Source organism: Bufo gargarizans, chromosome 4, assembly GCF_014858855.1.
Source record: "Bufo gargarizans isolate SCDJY-AF-19 chromosome 4, ASM1485885v1, whole genome shotgun sequence".
Classification (NCBI taxonomy): domain Eukaryota; kingdom Metazoa; phylum Chordata; class Amphibia; order Anura; family Bufonidae; genus Bufo; species Bufo gargarizans.
Window position 1 is genome coordinate 453,655,878 of NC_058083.1, and position 26,054 is coordinate 453,681,931.

The 26,054-nt window shown below is 43.9% G+C and overlaps 1 protein-coding gene across 1 annotated transcript in view; it reads left to right on the forward strand.

Annotated features, from left to right (window-relative positions):
- EML6 (EMAP like 6) overlaps positions 1 to 26,054 on the forward strand; it is a 188,125-nt gene that overhangs the window by 128,036 nt on the left and 34,035 nt on the right. Inside the window, exons 26-28 of the mRNA XM_044290143.1 lie at positions 1,592 to 1,793; positions 3,554 to 3,680; positions 25,680 to 25,758. Coding sequence (XP_044146078.1) covers positions 1,592 to 1,793; positions 3,554 to 3,680; positions 25,680 to 25,758 — 408 coding nt within the window. The remainder of the gene's footprint in view (positions 1 to 1,591; positions 1,794 to 3,553; positions 3,681 to 25,679; positions 25,759 to 26,054) is intronic.

The window sequence follows — 26,054 nt, forward strand, 5'->3', positions numbered from 1 at the left end:
TCGGCAGGTCTGTTATTTTGTGTTTCAATACATTTTAAGAATCAGAAAATAATTTAAGCGTGGGATCACACATAGTTTTTTTGGGGGGAAAAGCCACGGCATCTCACACTGTGATGCCGTTTTTTGAGCCAAAACCAAAAGTGTATCCAGCAGAAAGGCAGAAATATAAGCGGTTCCTTTGTTTCCTCTTCCTTTTGAATCCGTTTCTAGCTTAGGCTGAAAAGACTGCAGGAAGAATTGTGACAAAAACTGTCTTTTTTTTTTTCCAAAAAGCACTACATTTGAAACCACCCTTAAAGGGGTTGTCTCATCATAGAAAATGGGGGCATATCGCTAGGATATGCCCCTATTGTCTTCAAGGTGTGGGTTCCAGCAGTGGGACGGAGCCCCAAAAGTGGTGGTTGGAGGACTCCGATCCGGCCACCACCAAGTGCGCTCCCCATAGAAGTGAATGGGAGCTCATCGCACATGACCGGCCACTGCTCCCATTCACGTCTATGTGCTCAACGGAAATAGCTGGGCCAGTGCTCAGCTATTTTCGGCGGCCCCAATAGAAAATGAAGGGAGGGTGGCTGCGCATGCGCAGAGCACTCTCCACCACTTTCGGGTCTCCGTTCTCTATATAGGTACGAGTCGCAGCAGTAGGAACCGCACCTATAAGACAATGGGGCATATCACTAGGATATGCCCCCTTTGTCTATGATGAGACAACCCCTTTGAAGGAGTTATCATGTGACCGCTGAGGCCAGTGAATGGCAGTAATGGTGCTTGTGATGGTGGATGTCACGTCACACTATTGGTTACCGGAAGCAACAGGGATGGGACCCACAGTTGTGGGACAGAGTGGCAGAAAATAGATAAGTGCCTCGTTTTTTTTACTTTAGGCAGAGCACTTTTGAGGCCATAAGTAAAATTGCTGTGGGAGTTGGACAACCCCTTTAATATCACCTTTAGGCCTCATGCACACGACCGTTGTTTTGGTCCGCATCCGAGCCGCAGTTTTTGCGGCTTGGATGCAGATCCATTCACTTTAATGGGGCCGCAAAAGATGCGGACAGCACTCCGCGTGCTGTCCGCATCCGTTGCTCCGTTCCGTGGTCCGCAAAAAAAAATATAACCTGTTCTATTCTTGTCCGTTTTGCTGACAAGAATAGGCAGTTATATCAATGGCTGTCTGTGCCGTTCTGCAAATTGCAGAACGCACACGGACGCCATCCATGTTTTGCGGATCCGCAAATTTACGGACCGCAAAACACACAACGGTCGTGTGCATGAGGCCTTAAATGCATGATAATTCTTTTGAGTTTTACAGGTTAAAGGGGTTTAGCCAACTCTTTGTAACTGATGACCTATTCTCTGGATAGGTCATCAGCCTCTGATCGGTGGGGGTCCGACACCCGGTACCCCCACAATCAGATATTTGATCAGAGGAGCGCCAGTGCCTTCTGATCGGTGGGGGTCCAGAGGATAGGCCATCAGCTACAAAGAGAAGGATAACCCCTTTAATATTTCATGGGGCCTTTCTGATAACAGTTCACTGTTTATGTTTTGCCATGAAGATTTGTCGGCTGATATTTGTGTTCTCCTACAGGGTCGTGATGCAAGATTCAAAAAATACATTGGCCATAGCGCTCACGTGACCAATGTCAGATGGTTATATGACGATTCAACGCTGCTCACTGTAGGTGGAGCAGATACAGCGCTCATGATCTGGACAAGAGACGCATTTGGCAATTTAGAGAGCAAACCCGTGGACAGCGAAGAGTCGGATACTGATGCGGAGGAAGATGGAGGTGGGAAAGTAGTTAGATATGCTGATTTAAAAGATGTGTCGAGTTTTGAACTGATCCGGTTTCATAATTCTGCATTAATAAAGGGTTTGTCTCATTCAGGATCTTCCGATTTTAGCCAGAGAGTAGAGCAGCTACTAAAAGCACGTCCTTCTGTAGTGGACCTGTCATATCCATGCATTACTCAGACAGCACATTTATTTCAGTGGACAATGTGTAATGATTAAGCTCTCCTGTGGGGGCACTGCAGGGAAACTGAACACTTGCTCTTGGGTTCCACCACAGATTACAACGGATTGCTGGGTCAGCTTTTTTTGGAGGACTCTCATAACGAAAGGACATTGCCCGCAGCCCAACATGGACAAAACTTTTAAGAACATCTGTTAGGAGGATCAATCCTATTAGGCCAGCCAAAATGCTTGGTAGGGCTCAACCAGCTGGTTAGGAACATGATACATCTCTTTCTTCCAATGATCCATTTTTGAGTTTAGGGCAAATAAATGTTTTTAAAAACATAGTGAACCAAGGACGGGTCCTAGCGACTGTGCATTGCTCTGCTTCCCAAGAGGCCCCCCTCCCTTCATGATTGGCAGTGTCAGCCATATGATTTATCACCTCGCTTGGCCATGTAATCCCACACTTGTGCCGTTCAGGTCATCCTTGTGCACATGCAATTGTCTTCTTTACAGCGGAGCCAGGACTGTAAGATGTACTGGCCATGTGCTGAGGATGAACGGAACAGCACAGGTGCAGGAACAGGAGAAATTAAGAATCGGATGCCTGATCCCATCAAGTGGAGGGGGAGTGTCTCGTTAAGTAGAGTGGAGGAGCTATGGCGCACAGAGTGGCTAGGGCCTGGCTTTGGTTCACAGCATATTCATTAAAACAGGGATTCCTCCAATACACCACAACAGATTGTTACCAGGCATTATGGCTGATTTATTAGGGTTGATCCCAGGGGTGCACCACAAATGAGGCCAGGTAAGGCTACTTTCACACTAGCGTTCGATCGGATCCGTTCTGAACTGATCCGCTCATATTAATGCAGACGGTGGCTCCGTTCAGAACGGATCCGTCTGCATTATAACTTAGAAAATTTTTCTAAGTGTGAAAGTAGCCTGAGCGGATCCGTCCAGACTTTACATTGAAAGTCAATGGGGGACGGATCCGCTTGAAGATTGAGCCATATGGTGTCATCTTCAAGCGGATCCGTCCCCATTGACTTACATTGTAAGTCGGAACGGATCCGCTCGCCTCCGCACGGCCAGGCGGACACCCGAACGCTGCTTGCAGCGTTCAGGTGTCCGCTCACTGAGCGGAGGCTGAGCGCTGGCAGGCGGATGCATTCTCAGTGGATCCGCCTCCACTGAGAATGCATTAGGGCCAGACGGCTGCGTTCAGGGCCGCTTGTGAGCCCCTTCAAACGGAGCTCACGAGCGGACACCTGAACGCAGGTGTGAAAGTAGCCTAAGGCGATCAATCAGGCAGCACCAGATAGGGGCAAGAGGGGGGCAGCGGAAGGGCCATGGGCAATGAGCGCCTTTCTTTGTGGCAAAGGGGTTAGATTAAGAAATTGGCATGGGGGGGGGCGGCGCCATTTCCGTATTCACCTCAGGCAGCAGAAAGGCTAGCACCTGGTTGAGCCTGTTGACAGGTGCCCTTTAATTTACTTTTTTGTAGACCACCCTTTTTTTTTTATTTGGTCTATTACTCTATTCATCTAAAATAACAATCATAATAATAATGTCTTCATCTTACCCTAGGTTATGACAGTGATGTTGCAAGAGAGAAATCAGTTGATTACACCACTAAAATCTACGCGGTGAGCATACGAGAAATGGAAGGAACAAAGCCACATCAGCAGATAAAGGAGGCGTCTGTGGAGGAAAGGTACATTCAAGTGCAGACAGCAGGTGTGGGTGACCTCTGATTCACATACGTAAAGCTCACACTGAAGTCATCTTCAGATTTGACTTAGCTGTGTTGCTGAGTTCACGTGTTGCCTTTGGTTATGCTATACAACAATGTCAATTTAATACCATGACCATGATATTTTGGATATTCATTTCCAGTTCATGTTGTGATCCCAGACAGAGAAATTAAAATCTAATACCAATTCATCTGTTTAATGGAGTTTAATATTGATGTCCTATCGTCAGGATACGTTATCTATATCTGATCAGTGGTCATCTGACTCCCGGCACCCAGCTGTTTGAAGAGGCTCTGGTACTCCAATGCGGGCTCCTCACTGCATAGGAAGCACAACACCGTACATTGTATAGTGGCTGTGTTTGGTATTGCAACCCAGGCCCATTCACTTGAATGGCCTTAAAGAGGACCTTTCATCTGGCAAAACATTGTGAACTAAGTGTCATGATCTGTACAGTGGCGCCCAGGGATCTCACTGCACTTACTATTATCCCTGGGCGCCGCTCCGTTCTCCCGCTAAGTCCTCCGGTATGTTTGATCACTGGGTTATAGTAGGCGGAGACTTAGGGGACTTGGTTATAGTAGGAGGAGACTGCCCTTGTTTTCCTGTGCGTCTCCTCCTCCTCCTAGGCTGTAGCGCTGGCCAATCGCAGCGCAGAGCTCACAGCCTGGAAGGTTTTTTCTCCCAGGCTGTGAGCTCTGCACTGCGATTGGCCAGCACTACAGCCTAGGAGAAGGAGACGCCCAGGAAAACAAGGGCAGTCTCCTCCTACTATAACCAAGTGACCGAACATACCGGAGGGCACAGCAGGAGAACGGAGCGGCGCCCAGGGATAATAGTTATCATGACACTTAGTTCACAATGTTTTGCCAGATGACAGGTCCTCTCTAATGTAACGTCACTGGCCTTTAAACAGCTGACCGGCGTTATTCCCGGTGTCAGACCCCCGCCGATCAGATATTGATGACCCATCCTGAGGATAGGCGGTCAGTATAAAATTCCCGGAAAACCCCTTTTATTTTCTGATTAATTCCTATCAATGTGGCATGGTACAAAACATGTGTGGCCACCACGGAAATTAAAAATCATGCCATGCAAAATAATGTGGTTCCTGTGGAAGCCCGCCACCTTTTCCAGAGCCATAATCATCATCGGTTGATCTGACATCAATCATCATCCTAAGGAATCTCTGGTGAATATTTCCATTCTTAAAGAACATCATTGCTTTTAATGTATCAGGGGTCTTGATTATGTCCCCCAATACAATAGTGAACATCGTCAATCATTTCATGCTTGCTTCATATCGATTTGGATGCAGATGTCTTACATAAAGACTGCAAATGCCTTGCTATAGTAGTTGATGTCCACTTTGCCATATTTAGCGCACGTTCCCTGTGTTCACTAGCCTATCTAGCGCTAGTTCTTGGCCAATCTGAAATAGTGGAAAGTATTTTTGTGAACAGAATTTTCCAGGGATATTTTTCACTTTTCATGTGTGCCATATGCCTGCAAAACCTTAAAGGGGTTGTCTCAGTTCAGCAATTGGCATTTTATTATATAAATAAAGTAAAGAAGTTGTCCCATGAAATATATTCTACAGTTTTCAAACCAGCACCTGGATCTGATTACTTTTGTAATTGCAGGTAATTCAACATTTAGTATAGCCAGTGAGCTATATCTGTATAGCGCCACCTGCTGTTTGCTTTTTTTCTTATTTCATTGTCCTGCTCATTGAGAAGGCTGCACATGCTCAGTATTATCCTTCAAATGCCTCCTGAGTTGTGGTAGGAAGAGAGCTGCAGCAGAATGGACACTCTCCCTTAGGCCCCTAACAACCTTAGGTCCCTAACAACCGTTGTTTTTGTCCGCATCCGAGCCGCAGTTTTTGCATTGTATGCGGACCCATTCACTCCGTGTGCTGCCAGCATCCGTTGCTCCGTTCCGTGGTCCGCAAAAAAAATATAACCTGTCCTATTCTTGTCCGTTTTGCGGACAAGAATAGGCAGTGTAGGGATTTGCTCTGGTAGGCAGGGTGAGCGGACGCAATACAGAGGCAAGACCACGGTTGAAAAGCAAAAGTGTTTTTTCAGTGTTTATTCACACAAAAAGGCAGAAAAGAAAAACAATACTTTGCAGGGTCCTGATGTTAATTCACACAGCAAGAGTCCACAGAACAAAACATGTCACCTGGCAGTCCACAGCAGGCTTTAGGGCGCCTGACTCCCAGCAGGCGGCTCTCAGCCTTGAGGTATGGCGGAACTCCTCAGCTCCCAAACACAGAGCTTCCACAGCTCCACTATCACCTGGAGGATCTTTACACCCAGCTGAGCTGCTGGCTGGGTTTTTAAATCCCAGCCCAAAACCTGGCCTGGAACATGGGGAACAGCCACCCACCCTGCTCTTTGGCTGCTCCCAATAAGAACCGGCCCGGATCGGCTTTACAGCCACACTAAATAAAAACAGTGTCAGCGAGCACTAGCTGCCGCTGACGCACAAAATTACCGGTTCCTATCTCACCGAGGCCAGGAACCTCAGTGACACGTACCTTCCGTCAATGACGGACCCTTGCGCCTTCCTACAGCAGTTATATCATTGGCTGTCCGTGCCGTTCTGCAAATGGTGGAACGCACACGGACACCATCCGTGTTTTGCGGATCGCAAAACACACGACGGTCGCGTGCAGGAGGCCTTAACTGCAGCAGAAGGGACACGCCCCTTGAGCTGCCAGCTTGATATAAATCAGGCAGAGCATTGAATGGGGAGATCTCTGGATCCATGTGAGGTACAGGGCTGGTTCTAGCTTTGTTAGAAAGAGATTGTCATGTTCTATATGATGGTTGATTTTCATTTTTTACCTTAGTGGTGGGATAACCCCTTCAATACAAGGCACTTACTAATATATTGTTATTATCCATATTGCCTCCTTTGCTGGTTTGATTCATTTTTCCATCACATTATACACTGGTCGTTTTCCATGGCTATGACCACCCTGGAATCCATCAGCGGTGGTCGGGCCTACACACTATTGGAAAAAGCAACGGCTTCTCTGGTGCCCGGGACCGTAGGAGCGCACATAGGCCCCTGTCCCGGTCACCTCATATCTGCGCCGTAGCAGTGGCCGTAACCTCTGGAAACGAGCAGTGTATAATGTGATGGAAAAATGAATCCAACCAGCAAAGGAAGCAATATGGACAATCACAATACATCAGTAAATGCCTTGTATTAACTTTCTCTATATGATAAATGCCATTGGCTTAAATGAGACAACCCCTTTAAGGGCAAGTCCAATCTACTGTGGCCAAGTACCCAGCAGCTGGTGCTAGATATGGTGATGCACCTGGGTGTCCCTTTATCGTTTCATTGTGCATTAGTACAAAAAATATACAAGTCCAAATTTCACCATTTTGTTAATGAAATGAATGAAAAAAACTAACAGAAGAAAAGTGTTGTGCTCCTTTCTTCTGTCTCCCTCTATATCTTGTCTTCTTTTCTCTTTTTCTGTCTTCTTCCCCTCTATTTTTCTGTCCTTTCTGTGGGCATTAGGTTCAGATACCAATGTAACCTGCCAAAATCAGGTGACAATTTTGGTGTTTGCGAGTATTTTGACCCCTGCTCATCTCTGATCTCTATGATCATGCAATTTCTCAGAAGGTAAGTATCCTGCATGGATTCACTGGTGTGAATCATGTGCCTCCTTGCACGTGGCATCCAACAAGATGCAGAGCTTTGAAATCTCGAATGCAATATGACTGCCAGATGTTGCATTTCACCAGTACATGCATATCCACCACCCCCTGAGCTGACCACCAACTCTTCCTTTTTTCATGTTGTTTTACTTGTGGCTTTCCTATGCAAATGCGAGGACACACGCACCGGCTCATTAGACCGTATTTACTAAGACATCTTCAGCATAATTCCTATTTATTGTAGACTCTTTGATCAGTAGACTAATAATGACTGATACGTAAAGTATATTTCACAGACATTACCTGGATTGATGTGCTTCTGATTGATTTGGGGGTTATGTCGTTCAATGAGAACCCCTTTACTGATCAGGGCAGTCATAGTGCTCTGCTTTTATAATGTGCTCTAGATTTTGGAGCGGTCCCAGAGATAAGATCACAGGGACTTCTTTGTGAAGCTTTGTATGTCTAGTCATACATGTTCCAGGGAAGAGTATGGGATGCTTGCACATGACTCTATGCTTTTATCTCATCCCAGGCGTCTGCCTAATTTAGTGTTTCTGCCGCATATGGTATGTATGCCGACACGACATAAGTAGAAGTCCCTGGAATCTACTCTGGGAGACAGTCACATTGAATAGGCAGTCTGATTTGCCAGCCTCGTGTTAAAGAAACACTCCTACAAAAATTTTATTCTCTGACCTGTTAGAAAGGTACATGATGTAAACTGTAGTGAAGGTAATTTGTGAGTTATAACCTCCCTTCTGATCCTGAGCTGTGTCATGTGACCAACACTCTGACTCTCCAACTGACACAGCATCTTATGTGTGGACAGGAAGCCAGGTTCTCTAGGTATTCCAATGAGAACCTCAATATCTTTCTCATAGGAATGACTAGAGATGTAACTGACTTCCTGTCCCAGTTTAAGATCAGATTGTTGATCACATGATGCAGCTGAGGATCAGAAGGGAGGTTATAACTCACAAATACAGTCACTGGTAAGAAGATTCCCTTCACTATAGTTTAGACCATGTACCTTTTTTAACAGCTCAGAGAATAAAGATTTTTGTGGAAGTTCTTCTTTAATAATTAGGGGTACGTGAGCAGATTGATATATGGTTTTATGGAAAAAGATACAGTCTAACTTGTAATTTATTTTATTTTAATCTCTTCTTACTCTGGGTTTAGGAGTCTTGTGGGCAGTCTTTAATCAGTGACTGAAGGTTATCTCAGTGTGCATGTTCATACAGGGCAGTCAGTCAATCACTGAATAGGACCACCCACCCCCATGACTCCTAAGCCCAAAGTAGGAAGAGAATAACATAAATAAAATAAAAGTTAGGCTCTGTGCACACAGCCGTATCTGCTTTGAGGTCCGCAAATTACGGATTCGAAAAATACAGATGCAGTCCTTGTGCCGTCTACGTTTTGCTATTTGTTATTTGCGGGCCCATTGTTTTCAATGGGTCCGTGGTCTGCATTTTGTGGACAAGTATAGAACATGTTCTATCTTTTTGCTGAATGAACATATGGATGTGGAAAATACACACATAATCCATGTGCTCTCTGTATCCGTATGTCCGTTCCACCAAAAAATGGAGCATATTTTATACTTGTCCGCTAAATGCAGACTACAGACCCATTGAAATCAATAGGTCCACAAAAAAATGCAGATGCAACACAGATTCCATATGCACTTGGCGGACTGCAAACAGACATAGTTGTGTGCATAGGGCCTTATACTGAATCTTTTCCTATAGAACTAAATATTCATCTACTCAGCTCCTCCTGCTCTACGACCTGCTGCCACCAGCATTTCCGTGATTACTCTAACAGAGCGCTCTGCCCATTAATTACTTTCATTAATCTATAGAGCCCCTTATTCTGTGACACAATACACAACTACCTTCCACGTACACTATTCAGTATGCTTTCTTTTCTGATATTCTAGATAGCTTTTTAGTTGTTATACTAATGTATATTATAGTAGTTGGAAGGATGTGGTTTATCATGTTTGTGTTTTTTTATCCACCGGTACATAATATCTGCTTTACATGTTGCAAAACTGCAACTCTCCGCATGTCCTGTTGTTGGTGCACGCTGGGAAGTTGGAGCTTTTCAACAGCTGGAAAGCCACAGGTTGGAGACCACTGGTGTACTACATAAGGACATCAGCAAGGTATCTTAAAATGTACTTATAAAACAAGAAAATGAGTGACAAAACTAGTAGAAGGTTGTTCAGACTCCGTGAGGGCAATGTGCATCACCTGTAACACACACATCTCTGGAATATTGGTGACTGCTAGAAGAGTAGCTTAAAGGGGTATTTCCATCTGAGAATGTTATGGTGCATTGCTTGGAGGTTTAGAGGTCACATCAGAATTTTTCTTGTACAACTACACTTCCATTGTGTGGAGAACCTCAACGGAGCCCCCAAGTAAATAGGACGGTGGTGAACTTCGCTGTGCAGTGGGTGGCAAGGAGAGCTGGTGTTCAGGAAGTCACTGTGAAGCTCCTAGCCCTTCATATATTTCTGTTTGAGAATCTTTCACCATGTTGTGGCTTCTTTAACAAGAGTCTTCTAGATTTCTGCCCTTCCGTGGTCCTTTTAGCTGTGGACAGCTTGCCAGCAGTTGCCCAGCAATTTATTGCCTTTGGACACTGGACTTCAAAGGGGTTTTCTGGTTGAGAAGAAGCATGTTCAGATGTCCTTCTCAGACTCTGGTCATACCTTCAGTATGGATTATAGTGAGTTCTCGCTACTCTTTAGGCCTCAGCTACACTGCGACGTCTTGTAGCGTGACTGATTAATTTTAATATTGTCATATTATTGAACTACAGCTGCAGTCCAGATACATACACTCTGTTAAATGCAATCTCGTGGACTGCTGTTACTCAATAGTTAATAATAGTTAAAGTCAATCAGTCGCACACAATATGTCGCAGTGTAGCTGAAGCCTTAAAGTGATATTTTTTTATATCATTATAATAAATTATTAGAGCATTATTTTCCTGTCTGTACTGACCAGGAGGGCACTAGAGAAGATTTTGGGAAGGTAAAGTATTAGTTCTAAAAAGACTACCAAGTGCTTTCACTGGCTTAATACATGTTTATGTGTACGTATGTGATAGGATAAGGGGCAATCACCCCGAAACAGCTGTCTGCAGATTAGATGCTGTCTTAATTATGATCCGAGTCATGTCTCAAGGGTCGAAATTTGTTCCGTTCTGCAAAATACGGAATGCACACGGACGTCATCTGTATTTTATGCGGCTCCGCTTTTTTGCTCCAGTTTTGGGGACAAAACTGAGGCGTTTTCCTCCGCTGTTGTGATTCTATGACGGATCTCAATAGCGGAAAGGGAAAACGCTGGTGTGAAAGTAGCCTACATGCACACGACAGTTGTTTTTCTCTACGTCCGTTCCTTTTTTTTTTTTGGGCTGATCGGATGGTTACCCATGCATTTCTATGGGGCCTTTAAAATTGCGGTGTAGTCAACCATTTCTTTTCCGTGTCCGCTGTCCGTGTTTCCCGCCTGCCAAAAAAAGTATTGCATGTCGTATTCTTGTCTGCAATAAACGTTTTGCGGACCCATTGAAGTCAGTAGGTCCGCAAAAAAAATGCGGATGACCAACGGAAGCCATCCGTATGTCATCTGCATCCGTTTTTTTCTTTTTGCGGATGGTTGCTGGGAAACCTGTATATATTAAATTTCAAGATTGACAGCCTTCAGTTTTTTTTTGCGGACTGCAAAAAAAAACCTGAATACACACGGAAACACAACCTACAAAATTTGCGGACAAATGGAACAGATGTGGATGTAAAAAAAACAGGAACACGGATCCGCTACTTGCAGTCGTGTGCATGTAGCCTAAGAATCAGCACTTCTGCTCTGGTGGACATAACCCGTCCTTGCATTGTATGGTCAGTAGTAACAGCTGATTGATGGCGGCTTTAACTGAACCTGCAGTTGCCAGGCTGACTACATTTTTAAAAAAAAAGGAGTTATGATGAAACAGCCCCATTAATTTAATACTTAAAGCAATGAAGCAGTTTATAGAAACTGCTTCCAACACCAAGAAATATCTTCTAAAGTCATAGATATGTATGGAAATGTCTCTGCAGGTTCTCAGAACTTTAGAAATGTGCGATCATGCGGTGATCATGAGGGGCAGACATCTTTCTGCACTTTTTATTAGAACCAAATTTACAAACACTATAATCAACATCTCCCCAGCCCAAAATGCCTGCCCCAAGACACTGCAGACATTTTAGCCGCACAGGGAGCCACTTCCACAAGGTGGCGGTAAAAAGATGGTTCCATTTCTTGGGAGAGACCTCTTTGCATATTGTTTTCCCATGGAGCATTGCCACAAAATCTCCATACCATGGAGCACTTCCAGTAGGTCTCCACACAGGACTGGTCTCTTTAAGGAGATTCGGCGCCCTGCCTAAGTCACACAGCAAATAGAGATAAGGGAGACTGAGGATTTAGTGTCCCTTTAATAAGGCATTATGTGGTCTGAATAGAAATGTGCAATATTGAAGGCTTACAGTATGATCGTTGTCCCATGAGCTGGGATTGAGTGATCACCTAGATCTCCATTTGGATTGAGATATATTTGATCATTAATACTAATATTTGCAATTTAGTTGTCTTAAAAAAGAAAGCTGTGTCTGCAGTGCCACCTAGTGGAGGTGGCTACCGTGAATAAGGATAACGGCCAAACCAAGAGCCTTCTCCAAAAATGTAGAGGACCCATTTTCTTCTTGGTTTTGTCTTAGTCTTAGTTATGTTGCGAGGTTTAGGTGCTGGCCATTGACTATAGTGTAGCATCCTCCACTAGATGGCGCTACAGAGGTAGCTCTCTTTATTTTGGAAGAGAGCTAATTAGCATATATTTTTCCCAGGGAGCATTGCCTGGCCTGCGAGGCTTCTTGGAGAGATCTAGTACTCTCCACAAGGAGAAATAGTACCCATCGAGACCTACTAATATTTTGTTAATTGGAGGGGTGAACTTGTATGCTTACAGTGTGGAAACAGGGAATTCTTCCGCATATCTGAGGATGTTGATCTATACGCACAACACAAACAACGACTTCTGATGCCACCAGCAAGTTTTGTGATCCTTTCTATCATATTTCTGTAAATTAGTTATGATGTTTGGCTTGCTTCTGTATGAATGGGAATGTGCGGCGCTATTGTGTTGTGCGGAGGAGAAGGAAAACGGTTAATATTTGTATTGTGTTTTAATCTGCTTTCCTATGGAGGCAGGGCATTGTCAAGTAAGTATCCGCACAGAAATTGTTATTTTACATACATACATATATAGAGATGTGCTGACACGACCATGCATCACACTGCAGTCTGATTGTCACATTATTGTCATTAACTACCTACCGGTATTACAACCATTGACTGTGTGTAGCCCACCAGCATCTCAAATAGCGGTAGCATTGAGAATGAAACCATACAGCCATACAGATGTGTATTCATTATATCATTATCACTAGAACTGACTGTAATACTCTTAACGTGTCCGTGATAAAATACTGAAATATCTTAAAGGGGTTGTTTCACAAATAATATTCAAAATTTTTCAAACCAGTCCCTGGATCTGATTAATTTTGTAATTGCATGTGATTAAAAATGTATTATAACTACTGAGTTATTCACTGAAATCTATCTGTATAGCGCCACCTGCTGTTTGCTCTTTTTCTAATTTCTATGTCCTGCTAATTGAGATGGCAGCACATGCTCAGTTCCATCCTTCAACTGCCACTAGATGCAGCAGGACACGCCCCCTGAAAAAAGACACGCCCCCTTAGCTGCCAGCTTGAAATAAATCAAGCAGAACATTTGGAGCAATGCATGTGGAGATCTCTGGATCCATGAGACGTACAGAGCTGGTTCTAGATCTGTTAGAAAGAGATTGTCATGTACTATATGATTTTAATTTTTATATTAATTATGGGATAACCCCTTTAAGTAACTGCAACTGCGACGACTCTTTCTGATGTATTTACTACATTTATTTTGTAAAAAAAAAATAGTCCAAAGTGCTAGAGCTCCTGATAAGAGGTCCCCAAAAAAGGATTTGTGAATAGGGGATACCTCTTCTGCCATAATTCAACTGTCCTGGGTTTGTACTATATGTGGATGGGCCCATGCATATTGGCGTACTATGTATCCATTTTGTACAGGTCTGTAATACATTGCCCACGGCCTGCTATGAACATACACCGTACATCTGTATACCTGCATGGCCATATTTTGGTATTCTTCGTCATTTATTATGAAGAAATTTGCCTATATTAGGCGTATTTCAGGTGCAGATTGCAGTGCAACAGCTAGTTGTGCCGCAATGTGCGACTTCGTCCCGCTCATGCCAGGTCTAAAAAAAAGTGGCAGTGGCGTGGGAAGGGGATGGCCCGGCTGTCTGATTCACCGATTTCTATGCCTGTTTCAGATATAGAAAAAGGTCTAAATGTAAGACGGCTCGGAAACTGGCGGAGAATCCGCCAAAGTTATGAAGCGGTTGGCGCCTCTTCATAGCTTTGGCGGAACCACTGCCAGCTGAGAGGTTTATCAATAAATGTGTCCCAAAGTGCCTAAGTCATATGCACGCTTTATAGGTAGATGGAGAAGAGAGCCTATGGGTCCATAATATGGCTGACACAGGTGGTCATAAAAGTATGGCTTACTCCATTGCTTGTCATTTTATTGAGCTATTCTCCCCTTGAAACCTCACTTATAGGAGAGAACACAATGCCTCATGGTGGTACCATGTTAAGGGACTATGTGCGCCATTGTAAAGGAGCCATGCATAGGTTTTGTCATGTGCATGAGACCTAATACTCAGAATGTCTAATAGGACATATTAATCATAGTGACTCCCAGATCATGTGCCAATGATTGCTGGGGAAAAAAAACTGCAAAAAGGCGAATAGTAAGGGGTTAAATGTTCTATTTGACCCCAGTGCAGAGTGTAAAGTCTTCTTTAGAAGTAAAGGTGCTTCCTTGGCTTCCAGTTAACATATATGCTGGAAACAGCTCCTAATGTAGACATTAAAGAGAGGAGATGGAGGCTGTGATGAACAGTGTCATCCATCCCCCATTGACTGCAATGGAACCTGTTTAAAGGATTTGTCTCACAATGAAAACATGGCTTATCCATAAGATAGTTGTCTGATCAGTGGTGTCTGACACCTCGTTACCCCACTGATGATGAGAACAGGGATCTCTTGTCCTCCTGCTTGAATGAAGCAGCGGTCAAGCATTTGAATAACCATTCCATTCAGACTTTATGGGACGGCCAGAGATAGCTGAGAGCTGTGCCCGGGTATCTCCGCCAGTCCCATAAACTTTGGATGGAGTGGCAATGAGCATGCACGTCTGCATCTCCATTTAAACTGAGGAAATATGGACCCTCGTTTTTTGTGTTAGATGGCGGTCCCAGAAGTTGGATCCCCACTAGTGACATTTAATGGATGACTGTGATGGATGCCATATGGTGGTATCTGCCACGAATTACAGCCACGCTAATGAAGCATATATGTTTAAAAAATATATTTTTTTTAAATTAGGCTCCACGCAATGGAATAGTGATGTAATGTCCAAATTTTTTGTAGCCTCATTGAAATGAATGGGTCCATGTTAAATCCGCAAAAAAATGCTGATCAGAAGCGGACTGAAAATACAGTTGTGTGCATGGGGTCTAAGGCTTCTTGCACAGGGCTGTATTTTTCATCCATGTGCTATCTGCATTTTTTACGGATAGTACACTGACCCATTCATTTCTATGGGGCTGAGCACACATCCATGTTCTTTGTGAATCCTTTGAACGTTATAGAACATGACCTATTTTCTATATTGCGTATAAGGATAGTAATTTCTATTGACAGTGAGTGAGAAAAATGCAGAATGCACGTGGAAGGTATCTGTATTTTGCGGATCCGTGGCTTGCAGACAAAATACGGATATGGCTATGTGCATGAAGCCTAAGGCTGGTTTCACACGGGCGTTGCGGGAAAAGATGTGGGTGCGTTGCGGGAACATGCACGATTTTTCACCGCGAGTGCAAAGCGTTTTTTAATGCATTTTGCACGCGCGTGAGAAAAATCGGCATGTTTGGTACCCAAACCCGAATCTGGACTTCTTTACAGAAGTTCGGGTTTGGGTTAGGTGTTCTGTAGATTTTATTATTTTCCCTTATAACATGGTTATAAGGGAAAATAATAACATTCTTCACACAGAATGCTTAGTAAAATAGGGATGGAGGGGTAAAAAAAGAAAAAATTTAACTCGCCTTAATCCACTTGTTCGCGCAGCCCGGGTTCTCTTCTTTGTTCTTCTTTGAGGAAAAGGACCTGTGGTGACGTCACTGCACTCATCACATGGTCCATCACATGATCCATCGCCATGGTGATGGATCATGTGATGAGCACAGTGACGTCACCACAGGTCCTTTTCCTCACAGATCATCAAAGAAGAAAACAAGAGAAGCCGGGCTGCGCGAACAAGTGGATGAGGTGAGTTAAATTATTTTTTTTAACCCCTCCATCCCTATTTTACTAAGCATTCTGTATTAAGAATGCTATTATTCTCCCTTTTAACCACGTTATAAGGGAAAATAATAAAGATCGGATCCCCATCCCGATCGTCCCCTAGCAACCATGCGTGAAAATCGCACCGCATCCACACTTGCTTGCAGATGCTTGTGATTTTCACGCAGCTCCATTCACTTCTATGGGGCCTGCGTTGCGTGAAAAACGCACAATATAGAGTTAGCTGCGATTTTCACGCAACGCACAAGTGATGTGTGAAAATCACCGCTTATGTGCACAGTCCCATAGAAGTGAATGGGTCCGGATTCAGTGCGGGTCCAATGCGTTCACCTCACACATTGCACCCGCGCGGAAAACTCTCCCGTGTGAAAGAGGCCTAACAGTCCATTGTGATTTGCTAGTGTTGATTGATCTAGTACCTAATGAAGCAATACAATTTTACATTTTAGCTCGTGCATGTTGGTGCTTATTTCCATTTTCCTTATAAAAAGGGTGTGTACTGTCCGGCCTCATAGTGATGGTACTTAAAGTTTAATTGTCATGTTTTTTTTTATTTGCTAGTTTATTAGAACTAGGCATGTATACCTCAGTTAGTCTGACAATGACTGCAAAAAGATCTGTAATCTGCTGGAGCTTTTCTGTTTTCCCTTTAGTGTAAACAGAAGACATAGGGGCGGTCCTTCACACTGCATGCCTGCATTAGGCTTCAGAATGAGGAGGCGTGTCTCTCAGTTATCCAATCTGATTGGCTGGCAGGAAGCTGCTGGCTAAAGCAAGTGTGTGTGTGAAGTGAGGGAAGGCAGTTTTGTCCTCAGAGAACTGGCAGAGGAGCTACCTTAAAAAAGATCCTCATATTGTAGGGGTTAAAACAGCCGTAACTAAGAGAAAAGCTCAAGGAACACAGTAGTAGGTACCATTTACAGGAGACCTGGAGTAGAACGAAAATGGAAGTAATGGACATGTTCCAGTTTTTATGGATATCGTTGCAGCTGATGGAACAATTATATACGCTCAGTAACCCCTTTATTGGGTATGTTCTTCTGGTACAAATTAGGGGTGACTTGAATACTTTGTATTATGGATTCAGCAAGGTGCACAAACGATCTAGATTTTGATCCATGCTGACCTGACAGCATTGCACATAGTCTGAATGTTCACTGTTCTACCACTTTACAACAGTGGCCCTTGGAGTGGCCATCCTGAATTCCTAACGCAAAACAAGATGAGCTCATATATTAAAGAAGCACTCCAGAATGTTTTTGCCTATTTATTGCAGCATAGAGTTTTATTACGGAATAATTTAGAGTAGGGTGCACAACTTTTTCTAGTTCAAGGGCCACATTGTCATACTAAACAAGGGCTGCAACAAAACTTTTACCATCTGAGACTTTAATGCTGTATTAAAAGTGCAGGTTCCACTCCCAGGACCTCCACCACTTTTCCCCAATTGGTACTCCAGAGAGAAGGAGATTGTAGATGCATGCATCCATCTCTGCAGTGTAGATTATGGGTGTTACAGCCTAGCATTCCACAACTTCCATAAATACAATGGAGAGAACCTTTTGCATGGACAGCCACCTTTCTAACTCGTATACACCTTTCTGAAGCGCCAATCAGGGGTCAAGGGATTTGCCCTCCTGATATGATATGACTGTATAGTGCCCCATTAGTACATGCTTATCCCTATTCCTGAGCTGTGGACACTTCTCTTCTCTCATATGCAAACTACACGTAAGCAGCCACACACAAACATGCTTTTTTATGTGTGGTTGGTGGCCACACAGAATGGCGTCACATGATGCAGGTTGTGCACTCCTGATTTAGAGGCTCTTCTGTTAGTTGATGTGCCATTTATGGGTTGGCTGCCATCCTGATACCTCCTTCCCTCTGATATGGTTCCCTTAATACCAGCTACATTTCCTATGATGCCTCTGGCTTTGCAGATATAAAAGGGATGGATTCTCATCACACTGCACTCACTCTAAGGCCAGCAAGTGGTAGGCCCCATAATTTGCTCTGTAGCATTTCAGTGTATTCCTGTGAGGTTTGGCTTCACACAGCTTTCACCTACTGCTTGTGATTGGTTTCTCACTGTCAGCCCTTACAGGCAGGTGGCAGGGGAGAGCAGTGTGAAGCTGGATTTCATAGAAATACACTGGAGACTCTGCACACAGCACACACATTTATGTTAGTGATTTTTAATGAGGTTTACACCAAAATGTTGTCAAACCATCTGAATGCTGCAGGGACCAGGCAACGTTTTCCAAATCTTCATTTCAGGTTTGATGATCTTGTTCCCACTGTAGCCTATCGCCCCAATACCCCTGAAGATGCCAGTGTACCTTGGAGGCAGGGGGCACTTGCATGTATTATGTTGAGTTTTAAAAAAGCAGCCTAGTAGCCACCTTATAAGCAGTTTGCCAGACTGCAGCTGCCTGAATCTGATAATTCAAAAGAAGCTAGGCATAAATGAGAGACAACTGAGCGTCAGTCCCTTTTCTTAAGCATCATTAACTGGGAGACACAAAAAAATGTGTAGGAAATGTAGGTGACGATAGGCTTGTGCTTTTAGATCTTAACTTATTATTACACTGCACAAAGGTCTTTGTAGTTATTTTTCTGTTTTTAAAGTATAAATAAAGGCTACGTTACAAAAAGGGTTATTGGAAAATAGGGTTAAAGGAGTTGACCCATCTTGGCCTTCCATGGGTGAGATGGGAATCACCCCAGGGTGGGCGGAGTTACAGTAACATCATAGCTTCCTGTGCTATGTTATTTGCATAGACTTTATTCACTGCTATTGCAGTTACGGAACAGTGGAGCACGGACCGCTCGCCCATTTCCGTAACTCTACTAGCACTTTCTGTGGGTTACTCCCATCTCGGTCATAAAAGGCCAAGATGGTTCAACCGCTTTAAGCTTCTTTTGTTCTTGTAAAGGAGGGACTAATACAGTGGTCACTGAGGGTATATGTGGGTACACTCAACCCATAGAGCAGACTGAAAATTGTTATGTAAAATTGTATAACTAATGTACAGTAACTGGTAGAAACATTGTTATTAGCCAATGCCATAATAATCAGTATATATCTGCTTTTAACCTATCTTGTGGTTCAATGAGCGTATCTCAGTACAGACAGAATATAATCATCCATTATCCGATGAAAAATATGCTAGAGTTCTCAAAAGTGGGTTAAACTTTGCAAGAGTTGTCCCATTATAAAAACTCATCTCCGATCCTATGGTGGGGATCTGACCACTGGGTCCACCAACAGGGCCGTGATCCCCCTTTTGAATAGACTGGACTATATCCGGCAGTCCCATACAGCTGAATGGAGTGGTGGACATTGATGGGTGTGCTGCTCCATTCAAACAGGGGAACATGGGTCCACGTTCTCGTAACTGGTTGGAACTCCACCACACTTCTCCTATCCAGTGGATATGGAATAAGTTGCTGTAAGGGGACAACCCCTGTAATATGATGCTTATACAGTACCTGCAGCATATGCAAAATGTATTTAGTTGAAGAAATGTTTCTACCTTTTTCCATCATCGGTATTTTACGACACATCTGTCATTGAACAACATATGCATAAAACGTGGTGTGATATTTTCCAGCAGTTGTCCTCAGTGGTCTCATGTACTATACTGTATATTCATCATACATTGATGCATATGATCCTTCCCGACAGTCGGCTGCTCGCTCAGTGGAGGAGACCTCTGTTTTTACATGCAGCGATCACCTCCACAGTATGAGGACGAGGGATTGCTATTGCAAACACTCCTCCTCGTACATCTGCATTGTTTCTGGGTAGTAGATCGCTGTTTAGACAACAAGATCTGCTGCCCAGAAAGGATAATTTAGGTGCCTGCTCAAACGAAAGACTCACCCGATGAACAAGAGTTTTGGTGATCGGCTGCACCTTCAGATGGGCGGATTGTCGGGAACGAGCGTTCGCAGGAACATTTGTTCCTGATCATCTGCCCAAATATCGCCCGTCTAAATGCATCTTAAGAAGAAGCTTCTATCAGATCTAAAGCTTAGTAAATAGGCCCCATTGTCTGAATGCTCTGCTGTTCCTCTGGGCTTTTATCACATAGACTGTGATGTAGATCATAGATGTTCTCACCCCCTTCCCCTCCTTGACCAGTGCCCCCTATGATGTGTATCCTTACAGTGGCTGGCATGCGTTCATTTGATTTGTTCAGCAAATCAAAGCTCATCTACCCCTCGCTTATGCATGTAATGCATGCTCGGGTGTCCTCAGCAAAGTTTTACTAAGTTTTTCACTTGGTTTTATTTGCTGCTTTCAAGGGGATCAAGGTAAAGTTGAATATTGTGATCATTATTATTGTAGATATGACATAGATAACATATGACTAATTTACGAATGGAATTTGGTTTGTTGATAGCTTTTATAGACGTGTAAGGGCTCGTTCACATGGCAGATTTTGATGGTTGTTCACTTTGAATGCTGGGGACCCGCAAGCAGACACCCACTGCGGCTTCAAGCGGTGTCCATCCCCTCTTGGTGTGGTCGTGGTCAGGAGACAGGGAGCCAGATGCCACACAGCCGCCACTGGAATTTTGGCAGTGTCCATGGCAAAATTTCCGCCAGGTGAACGGGCCGTAAAGACTAATGTGTAAAAACTGTGTGAAGAAAGGAGTATGGTAAAATTAGGATTATGTTTTTTTTATTTTTTTTTACCAGAACCAAAGCAGGAAACCTAAAATACAGGCTGGGCCATTATAAGTCTATGTTCACATGCCACAGATGTGTGCTAGACAAATCCAGCATGGATTTATCAGAAAATGTGGTACAAATCTGAAGCTGAAATCCTAGTTTCTGTTGCGGATTTGACCACACATAGACTGGCCCTATTGTAACTGAATGGAGATAACCCATGGGTTTTTCATACATAGTTTTTTTCCCAGGTCATTTAAATGGGGTAGAAAATACACATTTTAATGCAGAAATATAACTTTAAAGATCTACTAAAAACAGAGACGTCTACATGATGCAGAATTGCTGCAGTATTTTCCTCCAGATTTGAGGGTGGAAAATCCACAGTAGTAGTGAAGTTGATGATAATCAAAGGGGTTCTCCAGGCTATAGATACTGATGACATATCCCCAAGATAGGTCATCAATATCAGATCCGTGGGGGTCCCACTGATCAGCTGTTTCAGACTGCTGCAGCGCCGGGTACCTGCGGTTTATGGAGTGGAAGCAGAAGTTTCCATACAATGTGTAGTTTCCACCGCCAGTATACTGAAGCTCAGCTCCCGTTGAATGAGTGCTGTGCTGCAGTACCACAGCGCGGCCACTACAACATGTATGGCGCTGTCTGCCTCCAGCTCTGTGCAATAGCTCCTAGTGCTGCAGCAGCTTGAAACAGCTGATCGTGGGGGGTGCCAGATGTCGGACCCCCATTCAACTGATATTGATGACCTATCCTGAGAATAGGTCAGTAGTTTTCTGTAGCCAACCTCTTTCAGAAATCACACCCACACTTCGTAGTGAAATATCCTTTTTTAATTTGACTCGCAGTTCGGATTTTAAATCTGTCGATTTAATTCCTGGCAATGCCGAGGATGAAATCTGCAACAAACTCCACATATGAAATATACAGATTTTGCCCAGATTAGCTATGAAATGTTGGCAAAATGTGTCAAAATGTTGACAGAACAGATTTTTTTCCTTCCCACGTGGAGGTACTCTAATGGATAAAGATGATAACTTTCTATGTTCTTCTCAGTTGGGTATACTTTTTAGAAACCTAATATTTGTCTAATATGCACCAGTGATATGGCAGATGCGGTAAAACCAAGGATCTATAAATGTCCGTAAAGTGTTACTAATGGGTAGGGGCTGCATAGATAGCAGAAAGCCCCGGTGACAGCTGCTCTGACAGTCAAGCTCCCCCTTCGTTAGTCATTCTAGTGTTCAGCATCCAACTGTTCAGTGACTTAAAGGGGTTATCCCACGAATTAAAAAAATGTCTGGAGTAAATCACCCCCAGTATTTTAACAATATCAATGCAAAATAAATGCTGCTCTCCAGTGTAATTTTCAGCTTTTTTTGTCTTTTTTCATTCACATTATCTGGAGGATTCCTCTCTTCCCTTTATGTGAGTGGGCAGCAGCTTATCAAGCATGTGCCAATCCAGGAGTGCATTGTATTCAGCTCCTGTTAGGCCCTTTCTCCCCTGCATAGAAATAGTCCCTCACCCGCAGCACCGGTAATACATAGCTCTGTGATGTGCAATGCCATCTCCTTCTCCACTGTCTAGAGAGATATTGCTTCACTATGGGATCACTACCAGAAGGATAAACAGCAGGGGGCGCTACTAGAGAGGAAAATGTAATGTACATAAAAACATCACAATATTTTATTGCATGTATATTGTAATAATACTTATTCGAAATGTCCTATTCATTGCACAGTCATACTTATTCATGGGATAACCCCTTTAAGGCATGCCCTAGTGATGTGCTGTAACTTGATAAAATGCTGGCTACCTGTATTTGCCACTAGAGGGAGTTGCATACAGATTCCTACTGCTAGTATTGACTTGAGGTAGAGTTATAAAACTTTAGCTCCCCCTAATGGTGGCTGCAGCTAACCGACATTTTATCTGTACACCTGCGTGGAGGCAAATTCTGGAGGAATACTGAGCTCCCTTTTAGAAAACCTAAATATAGAAACAAACGAGGACAAGGGACACGCCCTGATGTAAAACCCTCAGCACAAAAGACTATCTCTCACCAGAGATGGTTGTGTGGAGACAGTTGAACATCCTCTCAGTTGTAGAAAGGCTGCTGCTCACTGACGGTGGGCTCCTCAGTTATGTGATGAGAAGGTTAAACTAGATGAAACAGGGTCTTGGGGCGCTGCCATAATATTAGTAAAGGGTTAATTAAACATACACTGCCTGTCCCAAAAAAAAAGTCGCCACCCAAAAAAAAATGTCACACATTCTAAGATTTTGTTGGACCGCCTTTAGCTTTGATTACGGCACGCATTCGCTGTGGCATTGTTTCGATAAGCTTCTGCAATGTCACAAGATTTATTTCCATCCAGTGTTGCATATATTTTTCACCATGATCTTGCATTGATGATGGAAGAGTCTGACTGCTGCGCAAGGCCTTCTCCAGCACATCCCAACAATTCTCAATGGGGTTAAGGTCTGGACTCTGTGGTGGCCAATCCATGTGTGAAAATGATGTCTCATGCTCCCTGAACCACTCTTTCACAATTTGAGCCCGATAATTCCTGGCATTGTCATCTTGGAATATGCCTGTGCCATCAGGGAAGAAAAACTCAATTGATGGAATAACCTGGTCATTCAGTATGTTCAGGTAGTCAGCTGACCTCATTCTTGGAGCACATACTGTTGCTGAACCTAGACCTGACCAACTGCAGCAACCCCAGATCATAGCACTGCCCCCACAGGCTGGTACAGTAGGCACTAGGCATGATGGGCGCATCACTTCATCTGCCTCTCTTCTTACCCTGATGCGTCCATCACTCTGGAACAGGGTAAATATGGACTCATCAGAACCACATGAACTTCTTCCATTGCTCCAGAGTCCAATCTTTATGCTCCCTAGCAAATTGAAGCCTTTTCTTCTGGTTTGCCTCACTGATTAGTGGTTTTCTTACGGCTACACAGCTGTTTAGTCCCAATCCCTTGAGTTCCCTTCGCATTGTGCGTGTGGAAATGCTCTTACTTTCACTATTAATCATAGCCCTCGGTTCTACTGTTGTTTTTCTTATATAGGAGGCTCATAACTATCTGCTTAGTTAAATCCAGGTGGCGACTTTTTTTTTTGGACAGGCAGTGTATATAGATACTGTAAATGCAATATGTTTTAGAAAATTTGAGCTCAAAACCCTATAAAATACAATATATTAGGATATGATGCTATTAATTTCAGACATTTCTAGATCAAATATACTGAAATTACAGGAACATCTTACAACAACGTATTCCCTAGGCACAGGATAGGGAACAATTGTCTGATCGGCAGGGGTCTGACCTTTGGGGTTGGGCTCGTCCACCACTCCATTCAACTATATGGGACTGCCGGAGATACCCAAGTACAAGTGCTCAGGTATCTCTTGCAGCCCCATAGAGTGGATGGGACTGGTGGACACCACCATGTGGACACCAGTTGTCGTGGGACAACCCCTTAAAGATGATGGGGCATCCTCTAGGCCAGGGATGGGCAAACTGCAGCTCTCCAAGCTGTTGTAAAACTACAAATCCCATCATGCCCTGCTGTAGGCTGATAGCTGTAGGCAGACTGGGCATACTGAGAGTTGTAGTTTTTCAACAGCTGGAGAGCCACAGAGCTGTTTAACATCACAAGTATCGCAAATGGTGCAGCTGGTGGGTGATATTGGCATTCACTATACAAGTGTTGCATATTAATACCACGTCTTTGGGCTTCACCTCCTGAGGGAAGCCATGAGTGTCTGCAGCTGGGGGGTAAATCAGCAAAGCAGGACGTATCGTGACGCTAATTTCCCAAGAGCTGCAGAAAGAGCTGGTAGATGGAATCAGTGGACGACACTTCTCACTCCAGTTTGGGGTGGCAGTATGATTGTGCCCACTGGTTTTCAAACTGCAATCCGAAGTTAGTTTCGGTACCAAAGCCAACTACAGATTGCTGTTTTAAAATGCTTTTCAAGTTGTACAATCGAATGCCGAATTTCCTGACTGAAGTCTCGTGAGACTTCGGACTTGATTGGTTGCTATAGACAACAGGACTAGTTTTTCTGTTAGACCCTATTGGTCAGTCTGAACAAGCAGAGGACCCTGTATCCTTAAAGGGAGTCTCTCACCAAGAAGTTCCCTCTTAAGCCAGGTACAATGCCTTGTAGGGCTAGCTGAGCTGAATGTACAGATGCCTTTCACATAGTGATATGCTGCTTCATTCTGCAGAAAAAATACTTTTAATCTATATAAAAATGAGCAGTCAAGTGCACTGAGGGCGGGCCCAAGCCACTCTGTGCACCCTTGCTTCTTCTGCCAGTAGGGCCTGTTTCCTGCATAGTCATCTCGCCTGACCCTGTCAAGCAAGAAGCAGAGGGAGTGTGTGCAGAGGAAGCAGTAGGAGCAGCGGTGCACAGAGCGGCTTGATCCCGTGCTTGGTGCACGTAACTGTTCATTTGCATATGAATTTAAAGTACTTTCTCTCCAGAATGAAGTAACGGATCGCCAAGTGAAGGGGATCATTACATTCAGCTGAGATTGACTTTGCTTGGTTTAACCGTGAATGTCCTGGCGACAGACTCCCTTTTAAAGGCGTTTTCGAGAACTTTAGCATCGGTAGAACAGGGTGCTGTGTCCTCTTCTCTGTTTAAATGGGCACAGCTGGTGAAGTGAATAGGACGAGTTGCAGCATCAGGCCCCACCACTGTGCCTATGTATACAGTGAGAGGGACACAGCACTGGCAGGAGCAGTGTAGCCCCTTTATTGTGCTTATTGGGGTGGGCAGTGCAGGGCGTTGTATTTCTGCTATATAAGTAATAAAACACATAAGCGCATTTCTTCTATGTGAAGTGCACACATTGTTTGATGTAGGGGTGGCCGCTCCACTTAAGTTTATAAAAGTAGGATGGGATAATAGGAATATATGAAGCCTCGCTCTCGTTTGCTATAACTCTTCTGATGAGCCTCCCATTTGCATGTTTGCAGACCATCGGTTAGCCGAGCGGCTCCTCAGCCAGAAAAGCTGCAGAAGAATAACATCAATAAGAAAAAGAAAACCATTGAGGTAACTATGATGTCTTCTGGTTTAAAGGGGTTTTCTAAGAGTACAATATTAATAACCTGTCCTCAGGATAGGTCATCAATATCAGATCGCCGATTAACTGTTTGAAAAGGTTGCAGCACTCAGACCGGCCTCCTCACAGCATTCGAACGACAGCGCCATACATTGTATAGTGGCTGTAGCTTGGTATTGCAGCTCCGGCCGTTCACATGGCACATTGGCCACATGACTGATGAATGTGACGTCACTGGCCCAAAAAGAGGCTGCTTAGTAAAGCACTGTGGCCTCTTCAAACAGCT